The sequence below is a fragment of the Lagopus leucura genome, unplaced genomic scaffold (assembly GCF_019238085.1).
Source record: "Lagopus leucura isolate 7727_CA_CO unplaced genomic scaffold, USGS_WTPT01 Super-Scaffold_1, whole genome shotgun sequence".
Classification (NCBI taxonomy): domain Eukaryota; kingdom Metazoa; phylum Chordata; class Aves; order Galliformes; family Phasianidae; genus Lagopus; species Lagopus leucura.
Genome location: NW_024962250.1, coordinates 8,289,980 through 8,310,421, shown reverse-complemented (window position 1 = coordinate 8,310,421; position 20,442 = coordinate 8,289,980). Strand labels below are relative to the sequence as shown.

General features: G+C 38.7%; 1 protein-coding gene across 1 annotated transcript in view; it reads left to right on the top strand.

Annotated features, from left to right (window-relative positions):
• SPTBN5 (spectrin beta, non-erythrocytic 5) overlaps positions 1-19,339 on the top strand; it is a 93,322-nt gene extending 73,983 nt beyond the window's left edge. Inside the window, 21 exon segments of the mRNA XM_042862479.1 lie at positions 140-286; positions 1,628-1,765; positions 2,478-2,734; positions 2,905-3,091; positions 5,327-5,539; positions 5,882-6,078; positions 6,708-6,912; positions 7,624-7,818; positions 8,911-9,066; positions 9,570-9,787; positions 10,864-11,053; positions 12,013-12,189; positions 12,997-13,101; positions 13,456-14,070; positions 15,296-15,367; positions 16,793-16,879; positions 17,261-17,352; positions 17,525-17,610; positions 18,092-18,218; positions 19,009-19,126; positions 19,128-19,339. Coding sequence (XP_042718413.1) covers positions 140-286; positions 1,628-1,765; positions 2,478-2,734; positions 2,905-3,091; positions 5,327-5,539; positions 5,882-6,078; positions 6,708-6,912; positions 7,624-7,818; positions 8,911-9,066; positions 9,570-9,787; positions 10,864-11,053; positions 12,013-12,189; positions 12,997-13,101; positions 13,456-14,070; positions 15,296-15,367; positions 16,793-16,879; positions 17,261-17,352; positions 17,525-17,610; positions 18,092-18,218; positions 19,009-19,126; positions 19,128-19,184 — 3,639 coding nt within the window. The 3' untranslated portion in view covers positions 19,185-19,339.
• Positions 19,340-20,442: the final 1,103 nt, after the last annotated feature.

The window sequence follows — 20,442 nt, the reverse complement described above, 5'->3', positions numbered from 1 at the left end:
AGCAGAATCTCAAAAGGACAGCTCGTTTATGTCCCCTCTTACTAGTCCAATGTTTTATATATGCATGAGAACAGCCTGGCAGGTTGCAGCTGAAGAAACACTGAAGTTCTTGTCCACTTCTGTCCTTTCCTCCTCAAAGGTGGCTGCCTGGATCAATGAGAAGAACAGTATTGCTCAGGATGATAGCTGGAGAGATCCAAGCAATCTGCAGACCAAGCTGCAGAAACATCAAACTTTCCAAGCAGAGATTATGGCTAATAGAAATCGCCTGGACTCCATCAGATCTGTAAGAGAAGCTGGGTTGTTGGCAACACTGGGCAGCTAGCATGAAAAACTATTAACAAACTGACTTACACAGACCTCAAACAAGCAAGGAGAAATCACTGTCCCATCAATGACATTGTTCACTCTGTCTGTGAGAGGGCTGGAAAGCTTGCTCTTTTGGTCTAAGAACTTTCTGTGCCCACAGGGTTCTTTCAAATTATCTGTTAGTGCTTAGTGTTAGCTTGTTATCTGTATTCACTGCGATGCAGTGGAAGGAGATGGGTACTATCAATGATTCGTTCCACTGACTTCTGACACTTCTCTCTGACATGAATCACACTTCAGAGGTATATCTGTTTCTTTCAAAAATGAAACCTAGGTAATTGGATGAATAAAAAACTTCAGTAATCCAGATAAGTTTTATCCAACAAAAAGAACCAAGATGAATTTTCAAGTATTGCCATTACAGAGACATGCTAGTAGGAGAGAGATGAGGGAAGTCTGACAAGCTTTGTCAGATACTTGGCAGAATTTGTGATCAGATTATTGGTTTGGAAGGACAGACTGTTACATGCTTATTAACCTTATTCTCAGCACAGCACTTACTAGCTGCATTTTGCAAGAGATAACTTGCATTAAAGCATCAAGGGTGGAGTTCCTCCTCAGTTTCACCTGCATCTAGTACTTAGAGCTCAGTTTGTTTAGACACAACATGAACATGACGAGGGACTAAGGGGTGTAACTACAACTCTCTCTGTAATAACCTGCCTCTCATTACTTCTTTCTGGAAATGATCTTGGGAATTGCTTTTTATAAGAAAATAGACATCTGCTGTCCTTGTGTATTTTCTCTCTTTCTATGTCCCATCTTCCTCATTGTAAAATACAAGGTAACTCAGCTTAGCTTTCTCAAGCAAACTTGGTCCTAGCTTAAGGATATAAGTACTGAATCTTCTATCTGATGGAGATCTAACTGTATCCACTTTACCTCTTCTTCTGCCATTCTGTTAAGTATATGGAGCTCAAGAATTAGAAATGTAGATATACTTTTATTATATGATACATGGTTAAAAAAAAGGTTTTATCTCATGCAGTAGTTCACTTCCATGAGAAATATAGTTCACTTTTTTAACATGCAAGGAAGGGAAAAGAGTGGGCTAGGTGGCTGGGCTATCTCAAGCAATGATCATGAAATGCAGAAAAAACTTTGTGGTTGCAAAGTAGGCTCCCTGTCCAGCTTTTGCATAATAAGATTCTCTTTGCCCTTAAATGTCTTCTAATATTGTTCCAACATTTGTGATAATTTTAGAAGCCAGAAAGACAGGAATATCTGTCCATCATTTTGATCATTCTCTCTGCTGCAGGAAGGTGAGAAGATGCTCCGTGACAGACACTATGCCCCTGAGGCCATTCAGTCCAGGCTACAAGAAATGGAAGAGCTATGGGAGGAACTGCTAGCAAGCTGCCAAGATAAACGGGCCAAGCTGCAGGATGCTTACAAGGTAATTCTGGTGCACCAGTGGCTGGGTTTTTGTGCTATTTCCAGAGGCAGCATGAATGCCCTGCTGCAGTCTTAAATATGAATGTGCCATTTAAAACAATCGGGCCTCAAGACCACCAGAGCAAAGAAACTGCAAAGTGAAGAGCGATTGTATGCGATTAGAGATTCCCAGTGAGAGGAAAGGACTTACGGGCTGCATGCCTTTCTGCTTTCTACTGCTAAGTTAGGTCAGGATTCCAGAAGACGCTGAGGGAAAATGTGTACCCTTCTATCTTCTACTTCTCTGGACCTGTCTCACTGGCATCTTTTCACCACCTTATGAGAAAGATGCCCACAGCTGCTTTCTGTTCTCTTAGCTCTTCTCAGGCATATCAGTTCTCATGGCTCTGAAATTTGCATGGGATACTCTGTGGGCACAAAATAAAGCTCTGCCTTTAAGTGGCTGCCTTTTAAGGTACTGTGTCCATCATTGGTATCTGTGCAACATTACACAAGTAAGATTAACTCCTTATGTTGTCTGCATTTGTTCTTGAATTCACTCTGACTGAGTCATTTTCTTCATTTGGACCACCATCAGATCTGGGAAGAAGTCACTGAGCCTTTGGAAGTTTCTCTGCATTTGTATGCGATTCTTCTGGAAAGGGGCTGTCATTTTATTTTGTAAATTATATCCTGAAGATTTAACTGACTTTTTTTGTCCTGCTTGTCACCAGGCCCTTCATTTTCAGCAGAGTATAGACGATACAGAAAAATGGTTGGAAGATATGGAAAATGAGTTGAAGGCACCATATAGCAGCAGTGATCTAGTGGTTCTGAACAGTCATTTGAAGAAACAAGAGGAACTGGAGCAAGATATTGCTAGCCATAGGGACCGGTTGCAAGAGCTTGTGAACACAGCTCAGGAATTCCAGCAGGAAAAGCATTTCCTTGCCGATGAGCTGGAAGAGAGAGTTGATCAGCTGGTACAAAGGTGTGTTAGTGCCTGGTCTGTCTCAAGCAAAATTTTTGCCTATTTTTCTCAGCCTTTTTCTTCTTTGCAGCTTTTTTATTTTTCATTGTCTACTTTATTCTGAATATAACCTTTTGTGTTCATTCTGTACTGTTTTGCTGTTCTCATCGTGTTTCCTTTAAAATCTGCAGATACAAAAGTCTACGCGACCCTCTGCAGGAAAGACGTGGGAGTTTGGAGGCAAGCAGACTTCAATACCAGTTCTTCCGAGATGTTGATGAGGAGCTGGCCTGGGTTCGTGAGAAACTTCCCATGGCATCCTCCAGGGATTACGGTCAATCCCTGGCAACTGTTCAGAGTCTACAGGAAAAGCACCAGGTAATGTCATTCTCATTCTTCAGAATGAAAGAGAGAATATGCAATTCAGTTTGCCTCAAGAAAAGTGCAGTGCATTGGGTAGCAGGATTCGTGATGCCAGGGATAACTCTTATGCTTGTCTGATAATTACATTTTTTTTCAAAGGATATGTTTATGGTTTGACATGTGGGATTCCGTGCTTATCATTGCAATGCTCTATGTACCACACTGTATGCTTTTCTGTGGACACATAGGCTCTTTCTGCAAACTGAGTTCAAAACCTGGCTTTTACAATATGAAATAGATTTTGCAACTGTTGTGCATGCTGTTTCTTTGGGCAACAAATAATGTCCTAACATACTATTAAACTTGTTAAGTACATCCAAGCAAGCTTATTGCTCAGATGTCTCAGGATGAGCTCCCAGAAAAACATCTGCCCCCAAGACTTTTCTGCACTGGAGGGGGGGAGTTAACAAGCTTCTATGATCTTTAGCTGACCTTCACTGTAGTGGTAGCTTTCAAGATGGCTGCTGAATTATTTCACAACATCTAGATGGGCCATCAGACACAGCAGTGACTGGAACACTGTCATCTTGAATACCAGTAAAACAGCAGCTGCTTTTCTAATTGTTTTTGAGTAAAGATCACTCTCTCTCTACAAAAATGTGGTGGAGGAAAGAAAATGCTGCTAAAAATTTCCAGCAGCTAGTGGTATTTAATGTTAGCAAATGACAGCAAATTTAAATGCCAGGTCAAGTGCCTCTGGGAAAATCTGTGTAATCTACAATAGGACTGGGAAAGATGGAAGATCTTTGGATGGAGAATATGCATATATATATATATATATACATATATATATATATATATATATACATATTGGAGGCACAGGCATTGGATGCAATCTGCATGCCTAAAAATAAAACTGAACTTGCAAAAGGTTTTTGAATGTTCCAGGGGTAAATAAAAAAGTTTAGGATGGTACAGGTGACATGGCAGGACATGGATGAATTCTCTTAAAAAGTAGATTTATCCTAAAAATGCTCTCACAGTTTAATAAAGAACTGTAATTCTTTTTAAAATACATCTTCCAGAATATGTAAGACCTGTGGATATATTATATCCGTATTATATATAAGTCAGAAATTGAATATGCTCTTAGTTCTACCCCCTATTGTTTGTCCTATTGAGCCAGATTTGCAAATTTAGTACTTCGATTGCCACCACAACAGTGGTATTGCATGAAATGTATCAACATAACAAAATTGAACGTCATGCAAAAGTGCATTTACACTCAGACATAGCATGCATAAGTATAGCTGCTTAGTTTGGAATAACAGTTTCCACTCACTCCCCTAGCACCCTTTTCTGTTGGTATAAATGAAGTACTGTGAATACGTATTCCTAAATGTTCAACTGCAAAGTTGTTCTTCCCACTACTAGCTTATTATTAATACAGAGTACAAGATGTTTTAAAATCTTTGATACTGGGTTCTGTTCTGCTGGGGTCAAATATGGTGTCACTTTTCAACAACACAGAGGCTGTCTTGAAATTAATAGGGGAAAGTTAAAGGCAAGGTTAGAGTCACAGCTGTTTTGCAGCCAAGTCTGATACTTAAGTTGAAAGAGCAGTTTCTCTCCCCAGAGGGCATCTCTTCTACCTTAACAAAACACCACAGTCTAACTCTGAAACCACCAGCTTTGAAAATAAATAGAACAACTATGAAATGCTGGAGTTTGCTTTCTTTTTGTTGTGCTTAGGCTTAGTTAACCACAGAATGAACATCCCTTCACAAACAAATTTAAAGTGTGGTCCTTGCCTACCAAAGATGAGGAAAGCAGAGGAATGCATCTGCTTTTTCAAAATCTAGTTTTCAAACATTCATTTCAAATAAAGCCAGGTTTTAATTCAGAAAACATGGTGCAATATGAATGGAAGCAGATATATTTGAGTGGAATCTGCGGGCAAGAGTTTCGGTTAGAATCTCTTCCCTCCACACTCTGAGGTGGGTACACAACAAGGTACAAATTGTGTAGTTAAATTTTATTTCTGTTATTGTTCCTTCACCCAAAAAAGCTCTTGCATTCCATTCTAAGTATTCACTCAGATATTGTACCTGTGACCCATCTGTGTGTATGGAAAACAGATTTATAGTGGAACTACCATGGAATTACACAACTAAATAATTGTAGAATGTTATCTGGTAGAAAAAGGAAAAAACGGCTTTTTTTTTTGGTTTGCCATTTTACTCTTTCCAGAATTTGGAGAATGAGATAAGCAGTCGGGATGCTTTGACCAAAGCAGTGCTCAGTACTGGGCAGAAATTGGTAAGGGGAGGCCACTCAGCCTCTCGCAAGATTATGGAGCAGATGAACGAGCTGGAGACATCTGTAGAAAACTTGAAGATAGAGGCTCAAGTGAGGAGACAGCGTCTCATACAGTCATATGAGGCCCATCAGTTCCTGACTGAGGTAGGAATGGTTCACAAGGGTTTCATTTTGGCCTTTATTTGCTTTAAAAGGTATCTGTATTGCTGAGTGTCTACAAGTACTGATATATGAGCAGAACTCATATTGTTCTGATTTTTCCTATCTATCTGGTAAGTACAGTTATAGTAGAGATGTAACAGTTGTTTTTCCAAGTAACTGTAGCGAGGGATAGAAAGTAACTGAAAGTACTGGGATTTGGGCACGCTGCTTTCCATTTTGACTGATGCATCTCTTTAGGCACTGATGCTTTACAGTTTCCTTTGCGGTGACCTAAACTAAAGTTTAGCTCATCTGTGTATAAGCTCATCCTTGTGTATTATACAGCTACGCGATGTGGAGACCTGGCTGGCAGAGAGGAGCTTCATTCTAGAGACTTCTGATTATGGGAAGAATGAAGAATCCACTCAAGCTTTACTACGTAAACTTGAAGCCACCAAGCTGGACATGGAGGGTTTTAGGCCCCGGATTGAGAAAGTACAGGAGACGGGTGCCAGCTTAATAAACAAAGACAACCCAGAGAGGTAGGAAAGTAAAAGTAGGCTCCTGTTTTGAAACAAAAACTTCCTCAAAGAAGACAAATATGGAAAAAGTTCAGTCTTCATTAGCTGTTCAATGGCTTATTCAGAAATATGATTTTAAGGGACATCAGTCCCTTCTTTACCACCATCACATACTCTCTAGCTCTCAGAAAGCTTGATGATTTGTTTTAATGTTTTCATAACTGTTGTTTGTTCAACAGCAGACCGATTATGTCAGCTTCTTTGTCCACTGTCTATTCTGAGGAACTGTCATCTGCTTCTCAGTTGAACTCTCAATATGTTGAATCATAATGGTTCGACAAGCACCATGTTTGGGAAAGGAAATTGACATTCTTGACAGTTCACTTTTTCATTGCCAATTTTCTTTTATTACTGAGAAGAAGGAAGTGGAAAAGAGCAGTAATGTGAGATAATTTCCTTACCTAGTTGGTTCTCACATCGTATTATGACTTGCTCCATGACAATAACTGGACTCTTCTGCATTTCAAAGGTGTTACAAATCCAACCTGTTAGAAAAGACGATGTCCAAAAAGAGCAGTAAAACAAAAACATACCTTCTGATTCTTGTTTGTTTTATGCTGTTTGGGTTTTGTTTGTTTGTTTGTTTGCAGTCCAGCCATACTTTCAAAGCTCCAGGGGATCCTAGCAGACTATCAGTCTCTCCTACAAAAGGCTGAGACCCAGAGAAAACGCCTGCAAGAACAATTCCAGCTGTATCAGTTTGAAAGAGAATTCCAGCTGGTGGACGCCTGGCTTTCCAGTAAACAGTCTATTGCAGAGTCCGATGACTATGGGCAGGACTTAGATGGTGTTGAGGTAAAAGAAGATAAAAGGTGGTGTATGTGTTGTGTGGTAAAGCAGGAAAATATTTGCGAAAATTTTTGTGCAGCTGTTGAAAGTGAAACATTACAATGACAAAAAATAAGCAAACCAGTTCTCACTGCAGCAAAGACTCAGACTGGTTACTGTCTCTTATGGAGGGCTTTCAGTGGTAGCATAGAATAGAGGCGCAACAGAAAGTTGGCTTTTTCCTGGAATAAGGTGAGGTCAGTACACTTGACTTCTGATAATGTTTATAAATTTGACAAAGCATAACCATTTGGTCACAGTCTTGCAACAATTTCAGTAGGAAATCCTGAAATAAGGCATTCTCACCTCTAGCTGCTTGTTTCAAGGATGAATTTCTCCTCAGGTCGTGTGGTGCAGAGGTGTATAGTTTATAGTGTCCTCTTCATGATTTAGTGAATTAATGTTTTCAGCAACTGTTATGTATTCTGACAAACTAAAGAGATTATTTTCTTAGTTCTGGGCAGCATTTGTCATTTCTCAGTGTTATGAAAGGTTAAATGATTAAGGCAACAGATACTTTCTTCTGATTCCAGATCTTCTGGGCTTATCACGTGATTAACATTCTGCAGCAAATAACTTTTGTGTTGTACACTACAGAGGAAGTGTTTCTTTTTGTTTCTTTAACAGAGGTAAGCAGAAAATTTTATATCTAAGTCTGTGTCTCTGTTTATCCTATAGGTGCTGGAGAAAAAGTTTAAAGATTTTGTAAATGAGATTAAACCTCTGGGACATTCCAAAGTTCTCTCCTTAAATGAATTAGCATCTAAGCTAGAGAAGGATGGCCACAGCAAGACAGATATTATCCAGAAAAGAACAAAGCAAATTAACGAGATGTGGGAGAAACTGTGCCATGCCATCCAGACAAGGACAGAGGTAGGAAATACACTGAAACTGGAGCATTTAATTCCCTGCATTTTCATACATCCTTCTTCCTTTCCCAAACCAGTGCATTGCCAATGTAGAAACACAAAGATAAGAGTAATGGGTATATTCTGTTCTCTTTCTTCTTGAACCATTTCTGTTTATAGCCACTGCTTTCCCTGCTGTTGCTGGCAAGATTATACATAGATATAATCTATGTAAGATACCTAACATCCTGCTGGTATACTATTTACCTAAATTCACTACTAGATCCAATTTCTGTAAAAACTAAGCTAACATATTGGTTTACCACCACTTACAGGAGGCCAAGTCTGGCACTCAGTGGACTCTTTTTTTCTTTCTTCTTTTTTTAATCAATTCAGCTCATTAAATGAGGGGGGAACTGTCAGTATATTTTTTACTGGGTCAATGAGTTGAAGTCAAACAAGAGAAATAAGAGAAAGTGTGATAGAGAATGCAGGGACAAGACCTTTACCTTTTGGCAGCAGTTAGCTGTAAAATCAATTCACAACATCCTGTGAAACAGCAGTCTCAGATGTATTTAGAAAAGCAGAAAGGGCAATTAAATTCAACTTTTTAAGTTGGCTTAAGGAAAACATAAAACGTCAGATGTCCTCAGCTCTTTTCACTACTGTTACATACACATTTTGAATATGAAGTAGTTGTAGCTCACTGTAGTCTATTTCACTATGCCATGAAGTTAATGCATGACAATTGTTAACATAAACATTGAAACAGCTTTAGAATATTTTAAATTCTAATTTCAGAAAACTTAATCTCCACCCAACTCACCTTATTTTCACTGCAGTATATGTCTTTATTCCAAGCAAGTTTTCTGGGACAATTTCTGCACTTGAGAGGGCAGTTTCTGCTTTCCATCCTACATGGAAATAAATTTGATACATCTTTGGATACACCTTTTTCTCTCCACTGAGAAAGAGAACTTGTGAAATTAGATGACTTAATTGGGAAGGTGTTTCACTTCTGCTCGTGTTCTGCCTTAGGACATGATACTAGGGTCACTTGTTTTTGCACTGCAGACATGATATATTGTATTACCATTAAAATTTTTCTTTATTTTAGAATCTGAGAGCAGCTCAGCAAGTTCATCAGTATGATCATGATGTGGATGAAGTAAAGGGCTGGATGCAGGAGAAGGAGGCTGTGGTGGACATAGATGATTATGGATATGATCTTCCAGGTGTACAGACTCTTCTGAGCCAGCTTGAAGGAGTAGAGGTGAGGGTGTATCTATCATGAAACAGCAGCAGAAAAGCATAAAAAAAAAATAAGTGCACATCAATGCCTGATGTGAAATACTCTCTTGTTGGCAGAACAAAAGATAAATTTATTCCACTCTGAAATATCCTTTGTGCCTCATGGAAGGGGTCTTTTCCGCCCAGTTTTACCTTTTTACATCAAATTATTACTACTTTTGCTGCTCAGGATAAATTTCTTTAAAGCTTATTCCAAACTGTTGTTATAATTGCAAAGTTGTTATTTGAACCATAAGAGGAGACTTCAGCTCTGTAGTTACCAAAATAAGCAGCATGTCACATTTAAAGAAGATTTTTTGATGTTTGATGAATGTTAGAAGGCACCAGGGGAAAAACCTGTACAGAGTTATGTTTCCAGCCTCCTCACAGCCAGTGTATAGAAAAGATACGAACTGTTCTTAAAATTTGCTTTTGACAGATGTAAGTAGGGACTTAGTCTTACAATCCATTCTGTTTCTGTTCCAGAGAGATCTAGGAGCCATTATGAAAGAGCTGGAACGGATTCGAGGAGAAGCCTGGCACCTCAGCTGCACATACCCACAACTCAAGGAAAACATTATGGAGAGACTCACAGATGTGGATGAGTGCTGGAGAAACCTGGATAAGAAGTTTCTGGAGAGAAAGGCGAGACTGAGCCAGGCAGAACAAGTCCAGCTCTACTTCAATGACTGCAGGGAGCTAATGTATGTGTTGGCTCCTTGAGTTTGTCTGCAGGCCTTATTTCTGGTCTCCCCCATTTGGGATTTTCTAAATTATGCCTTTGGTTATTTGACCCCTGTTCCAAGTGTTCTACAACTTGCTTGCAGATTTCTTTCAATAATAATACATAGCATCTTCTCAACAGCATTTCACGGAACTAACCACACATCAGAGGGACCGTGTCACTCCACTTCAGCGCAGTGTTTACAATAAGCCCATGCTTTTAGCCTATTTCCTAGACATCTTGAAAATCGAGTCACTCTGAACAGTTTTAATTTCAATAAAATACACCTTTGATTTGGCAGGAAGGTGGGAGAGTCTCTGCTACATATTCAAGTAATTTATTCCTATACAGACATCAGAGCTTGCTTTTCTAAGAATGAAAGCATCCATATTAAAGATAACCTTCTAGAATTGCTTAACACCTGTTCAAGTATTGAAAGTGTTTTACCCACATTTATTTAATCCTACTGCCCATATGCATATACCGTTCTGTCCATTTTCATGAGGTGTCAGGTTTTTTGCAAGAACTCAGTTACTTTTTTTTTCTTTTTACATCTGAATTAGAATGAAACTGAATGATAAAAGCATCTACAAAACATACCTTTTAATGTTGAGTTAAATTGTTTAAATTAACCTTTGTAAGTATGTGTAAGTACAGGTCTAGTGTAAAAACTGAAATAACTAATGGAATGTGGCATTCTTCTATACTTGAAGTGGCAGTTGAATATTAAAGTACTACATTTTATCATTTTAGTGTAATTTTCATCAAAAATGATACATTTTCTCAGAATATTTTTAAAGTAGCCTTTCCCAAAGAAGAAATATGGGAAATTTTAATTTATTGTGATTAATGAAAGAGTTAAGTCGTGAAGAAGTAGAAATCGAAATGCAGTGAAGTGGTTACCACTGACTATTGGGCATTTATTATGATAAGGTATAGATCTGGCGGTTAGGTAAATCAAGAAGCATGTGTTTATGTTAGTTGAAGCAAACAAGATTCATATTCCTTCAATTTTACACTTTTTTTTTTTTTTTTTTTTTTTTTTTTTTTTGGTAGGGCATGGGCCAATGAGATGCATGCACTAGTGATATCTGAAGAACTAGCAAATGATGTTCTGGGAGCTGAACTGCTTATCAAACGTCATGAGGAATACAAGCGTGAGATAGAGAAGCAGTGGCTAAAATATGAAGAAATACAGCGGGCAGGAGATGACCTAATGAGGAATGGACATTTCATGTCTGTGGAGGTGTGCTGATAAGTTAAATATTCTACAAATGAAACCGATCAAAGAAGTCATATCAAATAGGCAGAGTTTGCAGCTTAGTCTGTTTTTCAGAACAAAATACCAAAAGGGACATCAGCAAGCATTTCTCTACTATTAAAAGCTGCAGACTTTATGTAAAATGTGGCAAAAAAAACCCAACCAACAAACAAACAAACAAAAAACCAACCTTTTAAAATTCTTCTTCCTTTACTGAAAAACTGATTTTGAGGCTAACCATAAAAGAATAGTCACTGGCTATTTGGGGCAGTAGGTAATGCTATTCCACGGAAAAGATAAGCCACATCAGATTTTGGCATCTAGCTACACAAAAACTAGAATAAAATACATCACATAGCAATCAGCCATAGGGTGAGGTCTCTGAAAATATGTAATTCTTCAGAAATTTTATAAAGCCAGAGGGGCAAGAACATTAAAATTTCTGTGAGATGGTTCTCTATGTATCTTTAAACTTTGGTGGTGATTCCAAGCTAGTCTTGATGCCATCAGTAGCTCAGGAAATCACAGTAAAACATCTTGGGTTGTATGCAACATTACATTACTTCTGCTGTAGAATTGAAGACTCTCAATTGTTATAATGTCATAAATTGTTGGATTTGTTGAGTCATCGAGGTTCTCACTAGTTCTAGAATACAATTCCCTGGCATAAAGTTTCATCATGGAAAAATGTAGAGCAGAATATTGGTCATACAGGAAAATGCGTACAATTACAATACATAATTATGCAGCATGTAAGCTAAATTATCTCAATTAAAAAAAAAATTAGGACTCAAATTTTCTTTCTAAATTGTGTTACCACCATAAAATTATCTAGAGTCATCTTTTCCAGATCTTGAGGCTAAATTATCTGCTAGTTGGCTGTCAAATGAAAGTCCAATTGGATCTTTTACCTCACGGCATTGCGAATGTTTTTTTTTTTTTAGATTGAAGAAAAACTGCTAGAGCTGTCAGAGCTGATGAAGAAAGTAAAGGAGAGCTGGAACATGAGGAAAGAGTTGTATGAAGAAAACTGGGAGATTCAATTGCTCCGCAGAGAGTTAGAACAAGCAGAAGCATGGCTGGCTGCCAAGGAGAGCTTTCTTTCAGACCCGAGCTATGGGGTGAGTAAGGACAGTGTTACAGTGTCGAAATGCCTCCTAGAACATACTGACTGCTAGGAGCATATGCTAGCTCAACTCTGAAATTAAACCAATCTAAAGAGCAGTGCAGCCTTGAGATTACAGGGGGCAGGATTTTGGTGCTGTTACAGAAGGGAACCTGAATCCGGCGCTGAGGTTTATATGATGGTGAGCTTCAGGAGGTGGTGGCTTCCAGGGGTTGGTGGAAGACTGGGAAGAATTGCATCCCATTTCTTCTTGACATAGTAAGAAATCTTACAGATGGTACCAACTTCCCTGTCATGGAGAGAACCTGCTTTGAAAGGAAAAAAACTCCCCACCTCCTGTTGTGGCTGTAGAATATTTTGCACAGATGGCTGATAGTTAGTGTACGAGTTTTTATTTGAAGACCAGCATCCATATATATATTTTTTTCTATTTATTGACTATCTTTTGATAATTCTGAAGATGGGAAAGCACCATCATAAACTGAGATATTCCAGTACAAGGAAAGAGCAAGGCAGAGATTTAAGATGCATGTTGTTACAAGGGAGAAACAAAGTGCGTCTAGCTCAAACTAAAATCCAAGTACTTGATCTGTATGTAAACGGTTACAGTTGAAAGCCATGATACCACTTGGCTTCAGTGGAAAAAAGAAGGTTGTTTCTTGAGTTCTTTTTCTCACATACAGCTGCCAGACTGCAAGCTGTAAAAAAAAAAAAAAAAAAAAAAAAAAAAAAAAAAAAAAAAAAAAGAAATTCCATTAGACTTGAGTTTCAACTTCTGTATCTGTTCATTTTTTCCACTCAGGATTCTGTGTCTGAAGTAGAGGAACTACTGAAGAAACATCGTGACTTTGAGAACATGCTTGCAGCTCAGGAGGAGAAATTTGCTCAGCTCAGCAGGAAAACTAAGGTAAAAAGTAGGAGGCTGATTAGCTGCATCTGAGACAGTATGATCTGGAATCTTAGATATCTGGAGTCGGTCATTCCGTGTAAGAATACTCATTGCTTCTACAGCAATCTTAGAGAAGCAGTGGCATGGTTTCTCTAGAGGTTATTAAAGTCTCTAGCTCAGAATATAGCAAATAAATTTAGTTCTAATGGTTAGAATGCCAGTGAAGGTATAGTCCTTAGAATTTAGTGCAAGAAGGGAGTGCATTTGAAAAACATTCATGCTTAAAATAAAAGCTTCTCTGGACAGTGCCCATGAGTGCACTTACACAGGTAATTCAGGTAATTTAAAAAATGTGATGTTTATGTCCTACAGAGGGAGATGAATCTTCTGAAACAGACAGATGCAGAAGAAAGTGAGCAGAAGGATAAAGGCAAAATTGTACGGGTTCCTTCTCTGAAAAGAAAAACATCTGACAAAAGGAATCCACCACCAAAAGTGATAGAGATAAGGAACACAAAGCCAATGCAATCTGTACAACCACCACTCCTGTCCTGGACTCCACTTGAAACAATTTTCTCCCCAGTTGAAAAGCCTGTGGTGGCATTCCAACAATTTGCTTCTGGGAAAGTCCCCGAGGTGCTGAGCAGCAAAAAAACAGAAATGAAACCTGAGAGGAGACTCAGTGAGATTATCACTCCACCTACACCAAAGACAGTGGACCCACAAGCTACATCTTTGGCGCATCACAGTTCTTTAACCTCTCCTTTATCTCCTACCTCCATAAGCCTGCAACGCAGCAACAATTTCTCAGAATCATATGCCATGGGCCTTGTATCACCTCAAGAAAAAAGTGCTGAAAGCTCCTCCTCCAACCTGCAAACAAAATTAACAGCAACATCACCCAAGCCTGACCAGAATTCATTAGATAAATCATCAGATTTACTGCTGTCTAGGTCCTTGCCAGAGACATTGGAGACTGCATCTTCGGTAAGTTCCCTGGGATTCTTGTCTCCTCACAAAACTGCTAACCTGTGCTAGTTCAAATAATGAAATATAGAAAATTCTGCAAGAAAATCCTTTACAATCAATATGTTTTCCAAAAATATTAAGCAGATACATACAGCTTAAAAGCATTTTTAATTTGCTCAGCTTTGCAGCTTAGGGCTTGACACCAGCATGGGTTTCTGGTTTTCATTCCCAACTTAGAGGCTATTCATACTGCATATTCATACTGAGCAGAACACTTAACAAGAGATGCTACCTCAGAAAGAGACAAAGCTGCTGATTTATTCATGACATCTTGCCTTTCCATGAGTATCTCCATGCTGAGTGCCCAATGAGTTTAGAAGTTACAGAGAAGCAGGACTGGGTAGCACGTTTGCCCAGAGCTGATCAGCTGGTGCAGGTCTAGAACCAGAAGCTCCTAGTTCCTCACCCAGGCAGGAAATTTACTGTTAACTCATAGATGGGTAAAAGTTGTTCCCTTCCCCTTTGCACTTTATAAGAGGAATGTGTTGCTCACATACCCAAGTATACCAGTGCAACACTACAGATTGGTGTAACTCATCATTATTGCAAGGGTGTAATTAATTCTTTTGCAATTTAAGTTGTAAATTGCATTTAGTAATATCAAAATAACATTCAAAGGTAATAAAATTTATTTTCTGTAATGGATTTTTTATTAATCATGCTATCACAGTCAAAACACTGAATGGCTCTTGGTCACGTAATGTTTGGATGTCAAATAGAGCACTTGTATTGTAAGGATATCATCTCTGTCCCTTGTAAACAGGATGACAATACCCTTTATTCTGAATAATAATACTAATTTACACCTCCAAATGGTGATCTACCTCCAAATTTGGTTGACCAAGTAAGAGAGTCCAGGACCTCCAGGTAATAATCCAGGTTGAAAGCCAGCTTGCCGTTCCAGGTAGGCAAATGACTGGATTTCAAAAGGAAACATTAATTTCATAATAAACTGTGATAAATTCCCTGGGCATATTGTTCTAGGGACATATGGATTCTCTTTATGTGAGCAGCAAATGAGATGTGGTTACAAACTAGAAAGGATTCCTGGCTGCATTGTGAACAAAAAGGCTAGAGGCAGCAAAGACCAATTTCTCTGTGTGGAATTTACCTTTTATAGCTTCAAAATTTGCAACATCTTCAAGGGCTTTTAAAAAATTTAACAGAAGTGTTCTTGTCTCAGGTTTCTGCAAGTCTCCAGCATATGGAGGGGTTCCTAGAAAAGAGAGACCAGCTTCTTCCAGGACGGCGACAGGTAGAAAAAAATGCCTCCACTCTGGTTTAATTCACCTTTCCTTGAGTTACAGTCCAGATCAGGTCAGACTTCTTCAGGATAAAACTATGCTGAAGAGGAGAGCAGGACTGTAGGTTTAAATCAGTTACTGTTAAAGAAGAGTCCACTGATTTCATTAGTACCTGATTCTGTCCTTAACAGAGACAATGTCATTGTGCCTGTCATAGGAATCATGCAGAACAAGGTCTGTCTATCCATAATAAATCAGATATCCATGGTAAACCAGAAACTTGAATGAAGGTCCCCTTCAACAAGCTTCATGATCCTGTATCAGCATGTGATGGTTTGTTGGCAGAGGAAGCTCCAACTCCCATGCTTTCAGTGATTGTAGCTTCTAACTTACTAGAAAAGAAAAAAGATTTCAGTTCATTTTTGGAAGTTGTGCTTTGTTTAACCTAGAGTTGAATGACACTGAAATCAGAATTCTTATCCTGGGAAGGGATAATAGGTCAGTAAGATAATGATCATAACAGGACAGGAAGTTTCCTAATATTTATCACCAGTCTGTAGACATCTGAGCGTTTACTGAAGTATTGCATGTAAGCAGGTAGCCTTGGATTGTTTGTCCCATAGAATATTTCCTCTGACACTTTTTAACTTGAAATCTCTCTTTTAAAAATTGAAGCTGCTATGGATTTCATCATCTGGAAATGAAATCTAGTTATTCTACTCCTTTGAACACACCAAATTTAGTCTGCTCTGATACTCAACTTCCATCTTACTGAAAAACTATGACATATCTTCCTTACCATGTTTTCCTTCCTTTTCTCTGAATCACCAAATTAGTCAACTTGATTTACTGTGATTAACTGATACAACAAAATAAGAATACATACATGTAATAGGAGCTTTGGAATTTGGAAGATTACAGACACTAGACTGACCTTTCACTGGTACAGAGTTGGAGTAAGAAATAGTTGTTTTTGCATAGTGTTCAGTAGCATTTTGCAGGTGATAGTCTAGGAAATGAACTAAAATTTGGCAGCCGTGTCAGAGTTAAACAAAATATTTCAAACTGAACTGTGACCAGCAGGAATGGCCTGGTTCCAGTTAGGAAAATGAAGTGAGCCTGTTAGTGTCCAAAAGTAGACCAAGATTTAATAACACATCTCTCAAAGTTGTTGCTGACTACAACATGGTGTAGAAGTTCCTTGAGCTGTACTGTATCATTTGTTGGGTCCTGATTCACGGAACCCTTTACTGAATCATCGCAACAGTAACTACAACAGGCTGTGGTTTTTTAGGAGGTAACCATGACAAAGAGAACTTCTGCGTTCATAATCTGGCTCATCTCCTGGCTTACTGTGGAAGCTGCACAAAGAAGATTTCACTACTGAAATTAAATATATTGCTAATCATTGGATTTTATTATTATTTTTCTTATAGCCAGGTTCAAGGTCTTGGAAATCCTTCTATGTAAAACTCAATGGACTAAAGCTTGATTTCTACAATGATGAACAAGAAGCATCTAAGGTAATTTCTTTTTTGAATCTTTCCGGTATTCTGTGTGTTACATTTGCTTCATTTGGGGGCTAGGTGTAATCGGTTCTCTTACCAATGTTGGTTTTATCAAATCCTGCGGTCGTTTAGTGATTACCAACTACAAGACTGAATAATAAGATTTCATAAGTTTTCAAACAGTCTTCAAATGAGATATCTGATTCAAATATCTGACTTCAAGATATAATGTGTCCACTATTCCTCTGTGGTTCTTCCTATTCATTGAGCTTGATCATAAAATTAGAAGCAGAAAAAGATACTATGGGTGCATAGTCAGCCTACACGTTGGTATAGAATTGAATCCCAGGAGAAAAGATACAACACATATTTTGTTATGATTCTGTCCTCCTTCAGAATATATCCACACTCCCGTCCCTCAGCATTGTTGGTGCCAAATGTGAGAGGCTGACAAACTACATCAGGAAAGAGAACACCTTCATGTTACGGTAAGTCTTGCAGAGATGTGTGCTAATAAAAATCTACACAGCTATCCTGACTTGTTGCATTTGCCTACAGTCACCTAAGACTGTAGGAGCCATAACTGCAGTGTCTTATATTGCTTATCTCAGTCAAAAGTAAGACTAACTAGAATGTTCCCTCTCCTATCCCTTTTCACAGACTGAGAGATGGGGCAGAGTATTTCTTTTCAGCACCTTCTCCGATGCTGATGGAGAACTGGTTGCAGTCACTACAGAATAATATAGGTACGTTCTCATTTTATTCAAGAATTAATTGTGTTTCAGCAAGTGATGGTGAGAGAAAGAGAAGAGAATGAGAGACTGTCCTTAGAATGGGGCATTTGGAGCCTTCCTTTTTGCATCCTTCAGACAGCAATACAAAGTTACCTGCCACCTTATCAATGTAGTAACCTAGCAGGAGACTGCCCTGGGGTGACTTGCAAAGCAGTCCTTCAGTTGCAATGCATCCAGCATCAGGTTGATCCCAAAGAAGGGTATTACCCAACAGCCATAGCCATCATTTCAGTAAAGGGTTGCTTTGGATCTTGATCAACAGTTTTTCCTCTAAATCCACCAGGCAACGGCATACTGGAAAGGAAGCCAGAGCAACAATTCTAACGAGTTTCAGGGAAAATTGGTGTGGACCCAGAATTGGCCACACACTCCAAATTCTTCTTCTAACAATACTTTACTACCGTGTTTTTATCAGTGTTCTTTGACTCTGTAGGACATAGGAACAGACCAGATCCCACAGTGATAGTGAGACCTTTCACTCCAAGCACTGAGACCTCCCAGACAAGTCTATGGGACAGAGACTCTGCTGAAAGACTGACCAGCAAAACTACACTCCTGAGGTAGGGGGTTCTGTGCTGCAATGCTGAACAGAGACCACCACTGTTTGTGCTTAGTTAGCAGCCACCTACAGAGGTAGATTGTCCTGAGATCCAAAAATCCTGCTTCTCTGTTGTTAATCTGGTAGAATACAGTATTCTTGAGTAGGATGATGCCTCATTTCACTTTGTTATTTATGATGTGCTACAGCCAATTTTCAAAACTGGGTTTCAATGAAGTCAGCTATATCCTGTCTGTGGTTAACAATTTAAAACTGGGAATCCCAGAGGAATTCTTTTATCACTTATTTTAGTCACTAATGTTATTGAAATGAAGTGTGTGACCTGAAAATTGGATTACCTTTATGCTCTGTGGAGACAAACATGTTCCAATAGATGAGAAAACCAGAGCAAGAATCCAAACTAGAAGCCTGCTATTTTTCCTTTGAATATTCTCTTCAGCAGGGTCTGAAAGGAATCCAGACTCTTATAGTAAGGAACAAAATCAGTTGTATGAAATTGCACTGTTTGAATACTTCAATCATGGACCATTTTGAGAACCTAAACACACACACTGAAAACTCAGCTGGAGCCAAATTAGGAAATTTGGCCTGTAGGGTAAATTAGTTTATATTGCATTTAGAGGCTGTAGAAATCTTCTGGGCTGTGATATGAAACTCTAAACTCTCTGCAAGGTTTATTTTTTTTTTTTTCCACTGCTGAGGTAGATGCCTAAGAGGTGCTTTGAATATACACAATGACTTAAACTCATCCAGATTGCCCCTAATTTTCTGGTGATGACTGTTGTTCATAGGAGAACACCATCTTTCAGAATCAAACCAGAGAAGGAATCTGCAGCTTTTTTCAGAAATTTAAAGGAAGATGGGATTGCAGTGACCCAAGCCTCCATCACCACTTTGAACCAAGAACAAAAGTGGTAATAGCACAAAACTGCCTTCATCTCTACTAGAAGCAGGAAGAGGAAAATAACATTTGCTTCAATGAAAAACAGACCCTTCACCACTGTATCTAACCTCTGCAAATGTATTCATAAGTTTTAATTTAATCACTACCTTTGGAACTTATTTTAATTAGGCATTAAATCTGGTAAAGTCATTAAATATAATTAAAAAGAACATCTGGGATACTTCTGTGGATACAACTTTGTCATTCACCCTATCACCTAAGTAATACATACTCCAAGTCACTTAATGGAAAAGGAGAGGGAACTTTAATCCAGACAGCTCACATGAAGTGACTGCAAGATGGAAGTTTGCCCATCCACCCTCTCAATGCAACAAGCAGCAAAGCTGTATTTAGCAGCCTTTGTTCAGTGGCTAAGACTGAGGACCAGAGGTATAAAGACAAGGACCCACACTAGTCCTCTGATGCTGGCTAAACAAGATGTAGAACCTGATGTAAAGGTGGAGAATCAAAAGAAAAGGAAAAAAAAAAAAAAAGAAACAACTAAACACGGTCTGAGGCAATTTTCTGCATAAAATGCCCTCTTTGCTTTCACAGTACCCTGCGTTGGAAAAAAGATGATAAGCGTATACTGAAAGAAATGATCATGCATCCACAGTGGAGCATTTTTCAGAAGACCTGTCGCTGTTTTCAGATATCGTACAGCAACAATTCAGGTGTCCATTGCTGCAGGCCTATAAGAGACTCCAGTTTTAAATTGCTGGAGCTTGATTTTGACAAATGAGAGGAACTAGATGCTGTCAGCTCTGTGCCTCCCTCCCAGGGCTCATTGGTCACATCAAATTGCATTACCGTAGCTTTGGATGAGATCTGACTTAAGACCTGCAACCTGATCACCAATCTCCATAGATGAACGGTAATTGCACTTAAAAATTTGTCTCATCTTAAAATGTTTTAATGCCCTAAATTTTGTCTTGAGGTGTTGATGTAAGGAACACATTGAATGGGCAGTGCACAGTTAGCACAGCTTTAGTTGTCTGGTGCTCTCAGTGGAACTCTTCAAAATCATGGCAACTGAACATAAGCATTAGTCTTGTTCTATGATAGAAGAAAATCCCTTGGCAGTCACCTATGTGTCTCTCCCAGGAAAAGGGCAAATGAAAGAGCATTTATTTCATAATGAAATGAACTTTTCAGAGTTTCTCAGACTATTCTAGGGAAGACATTCAACCTTCACACATTAGAAATTCAAAATACTGTGGGATTAAATTATTACACATAAACCTTTCTTTCTGCACCTGCAAGCATACCAGTGCACTTCATG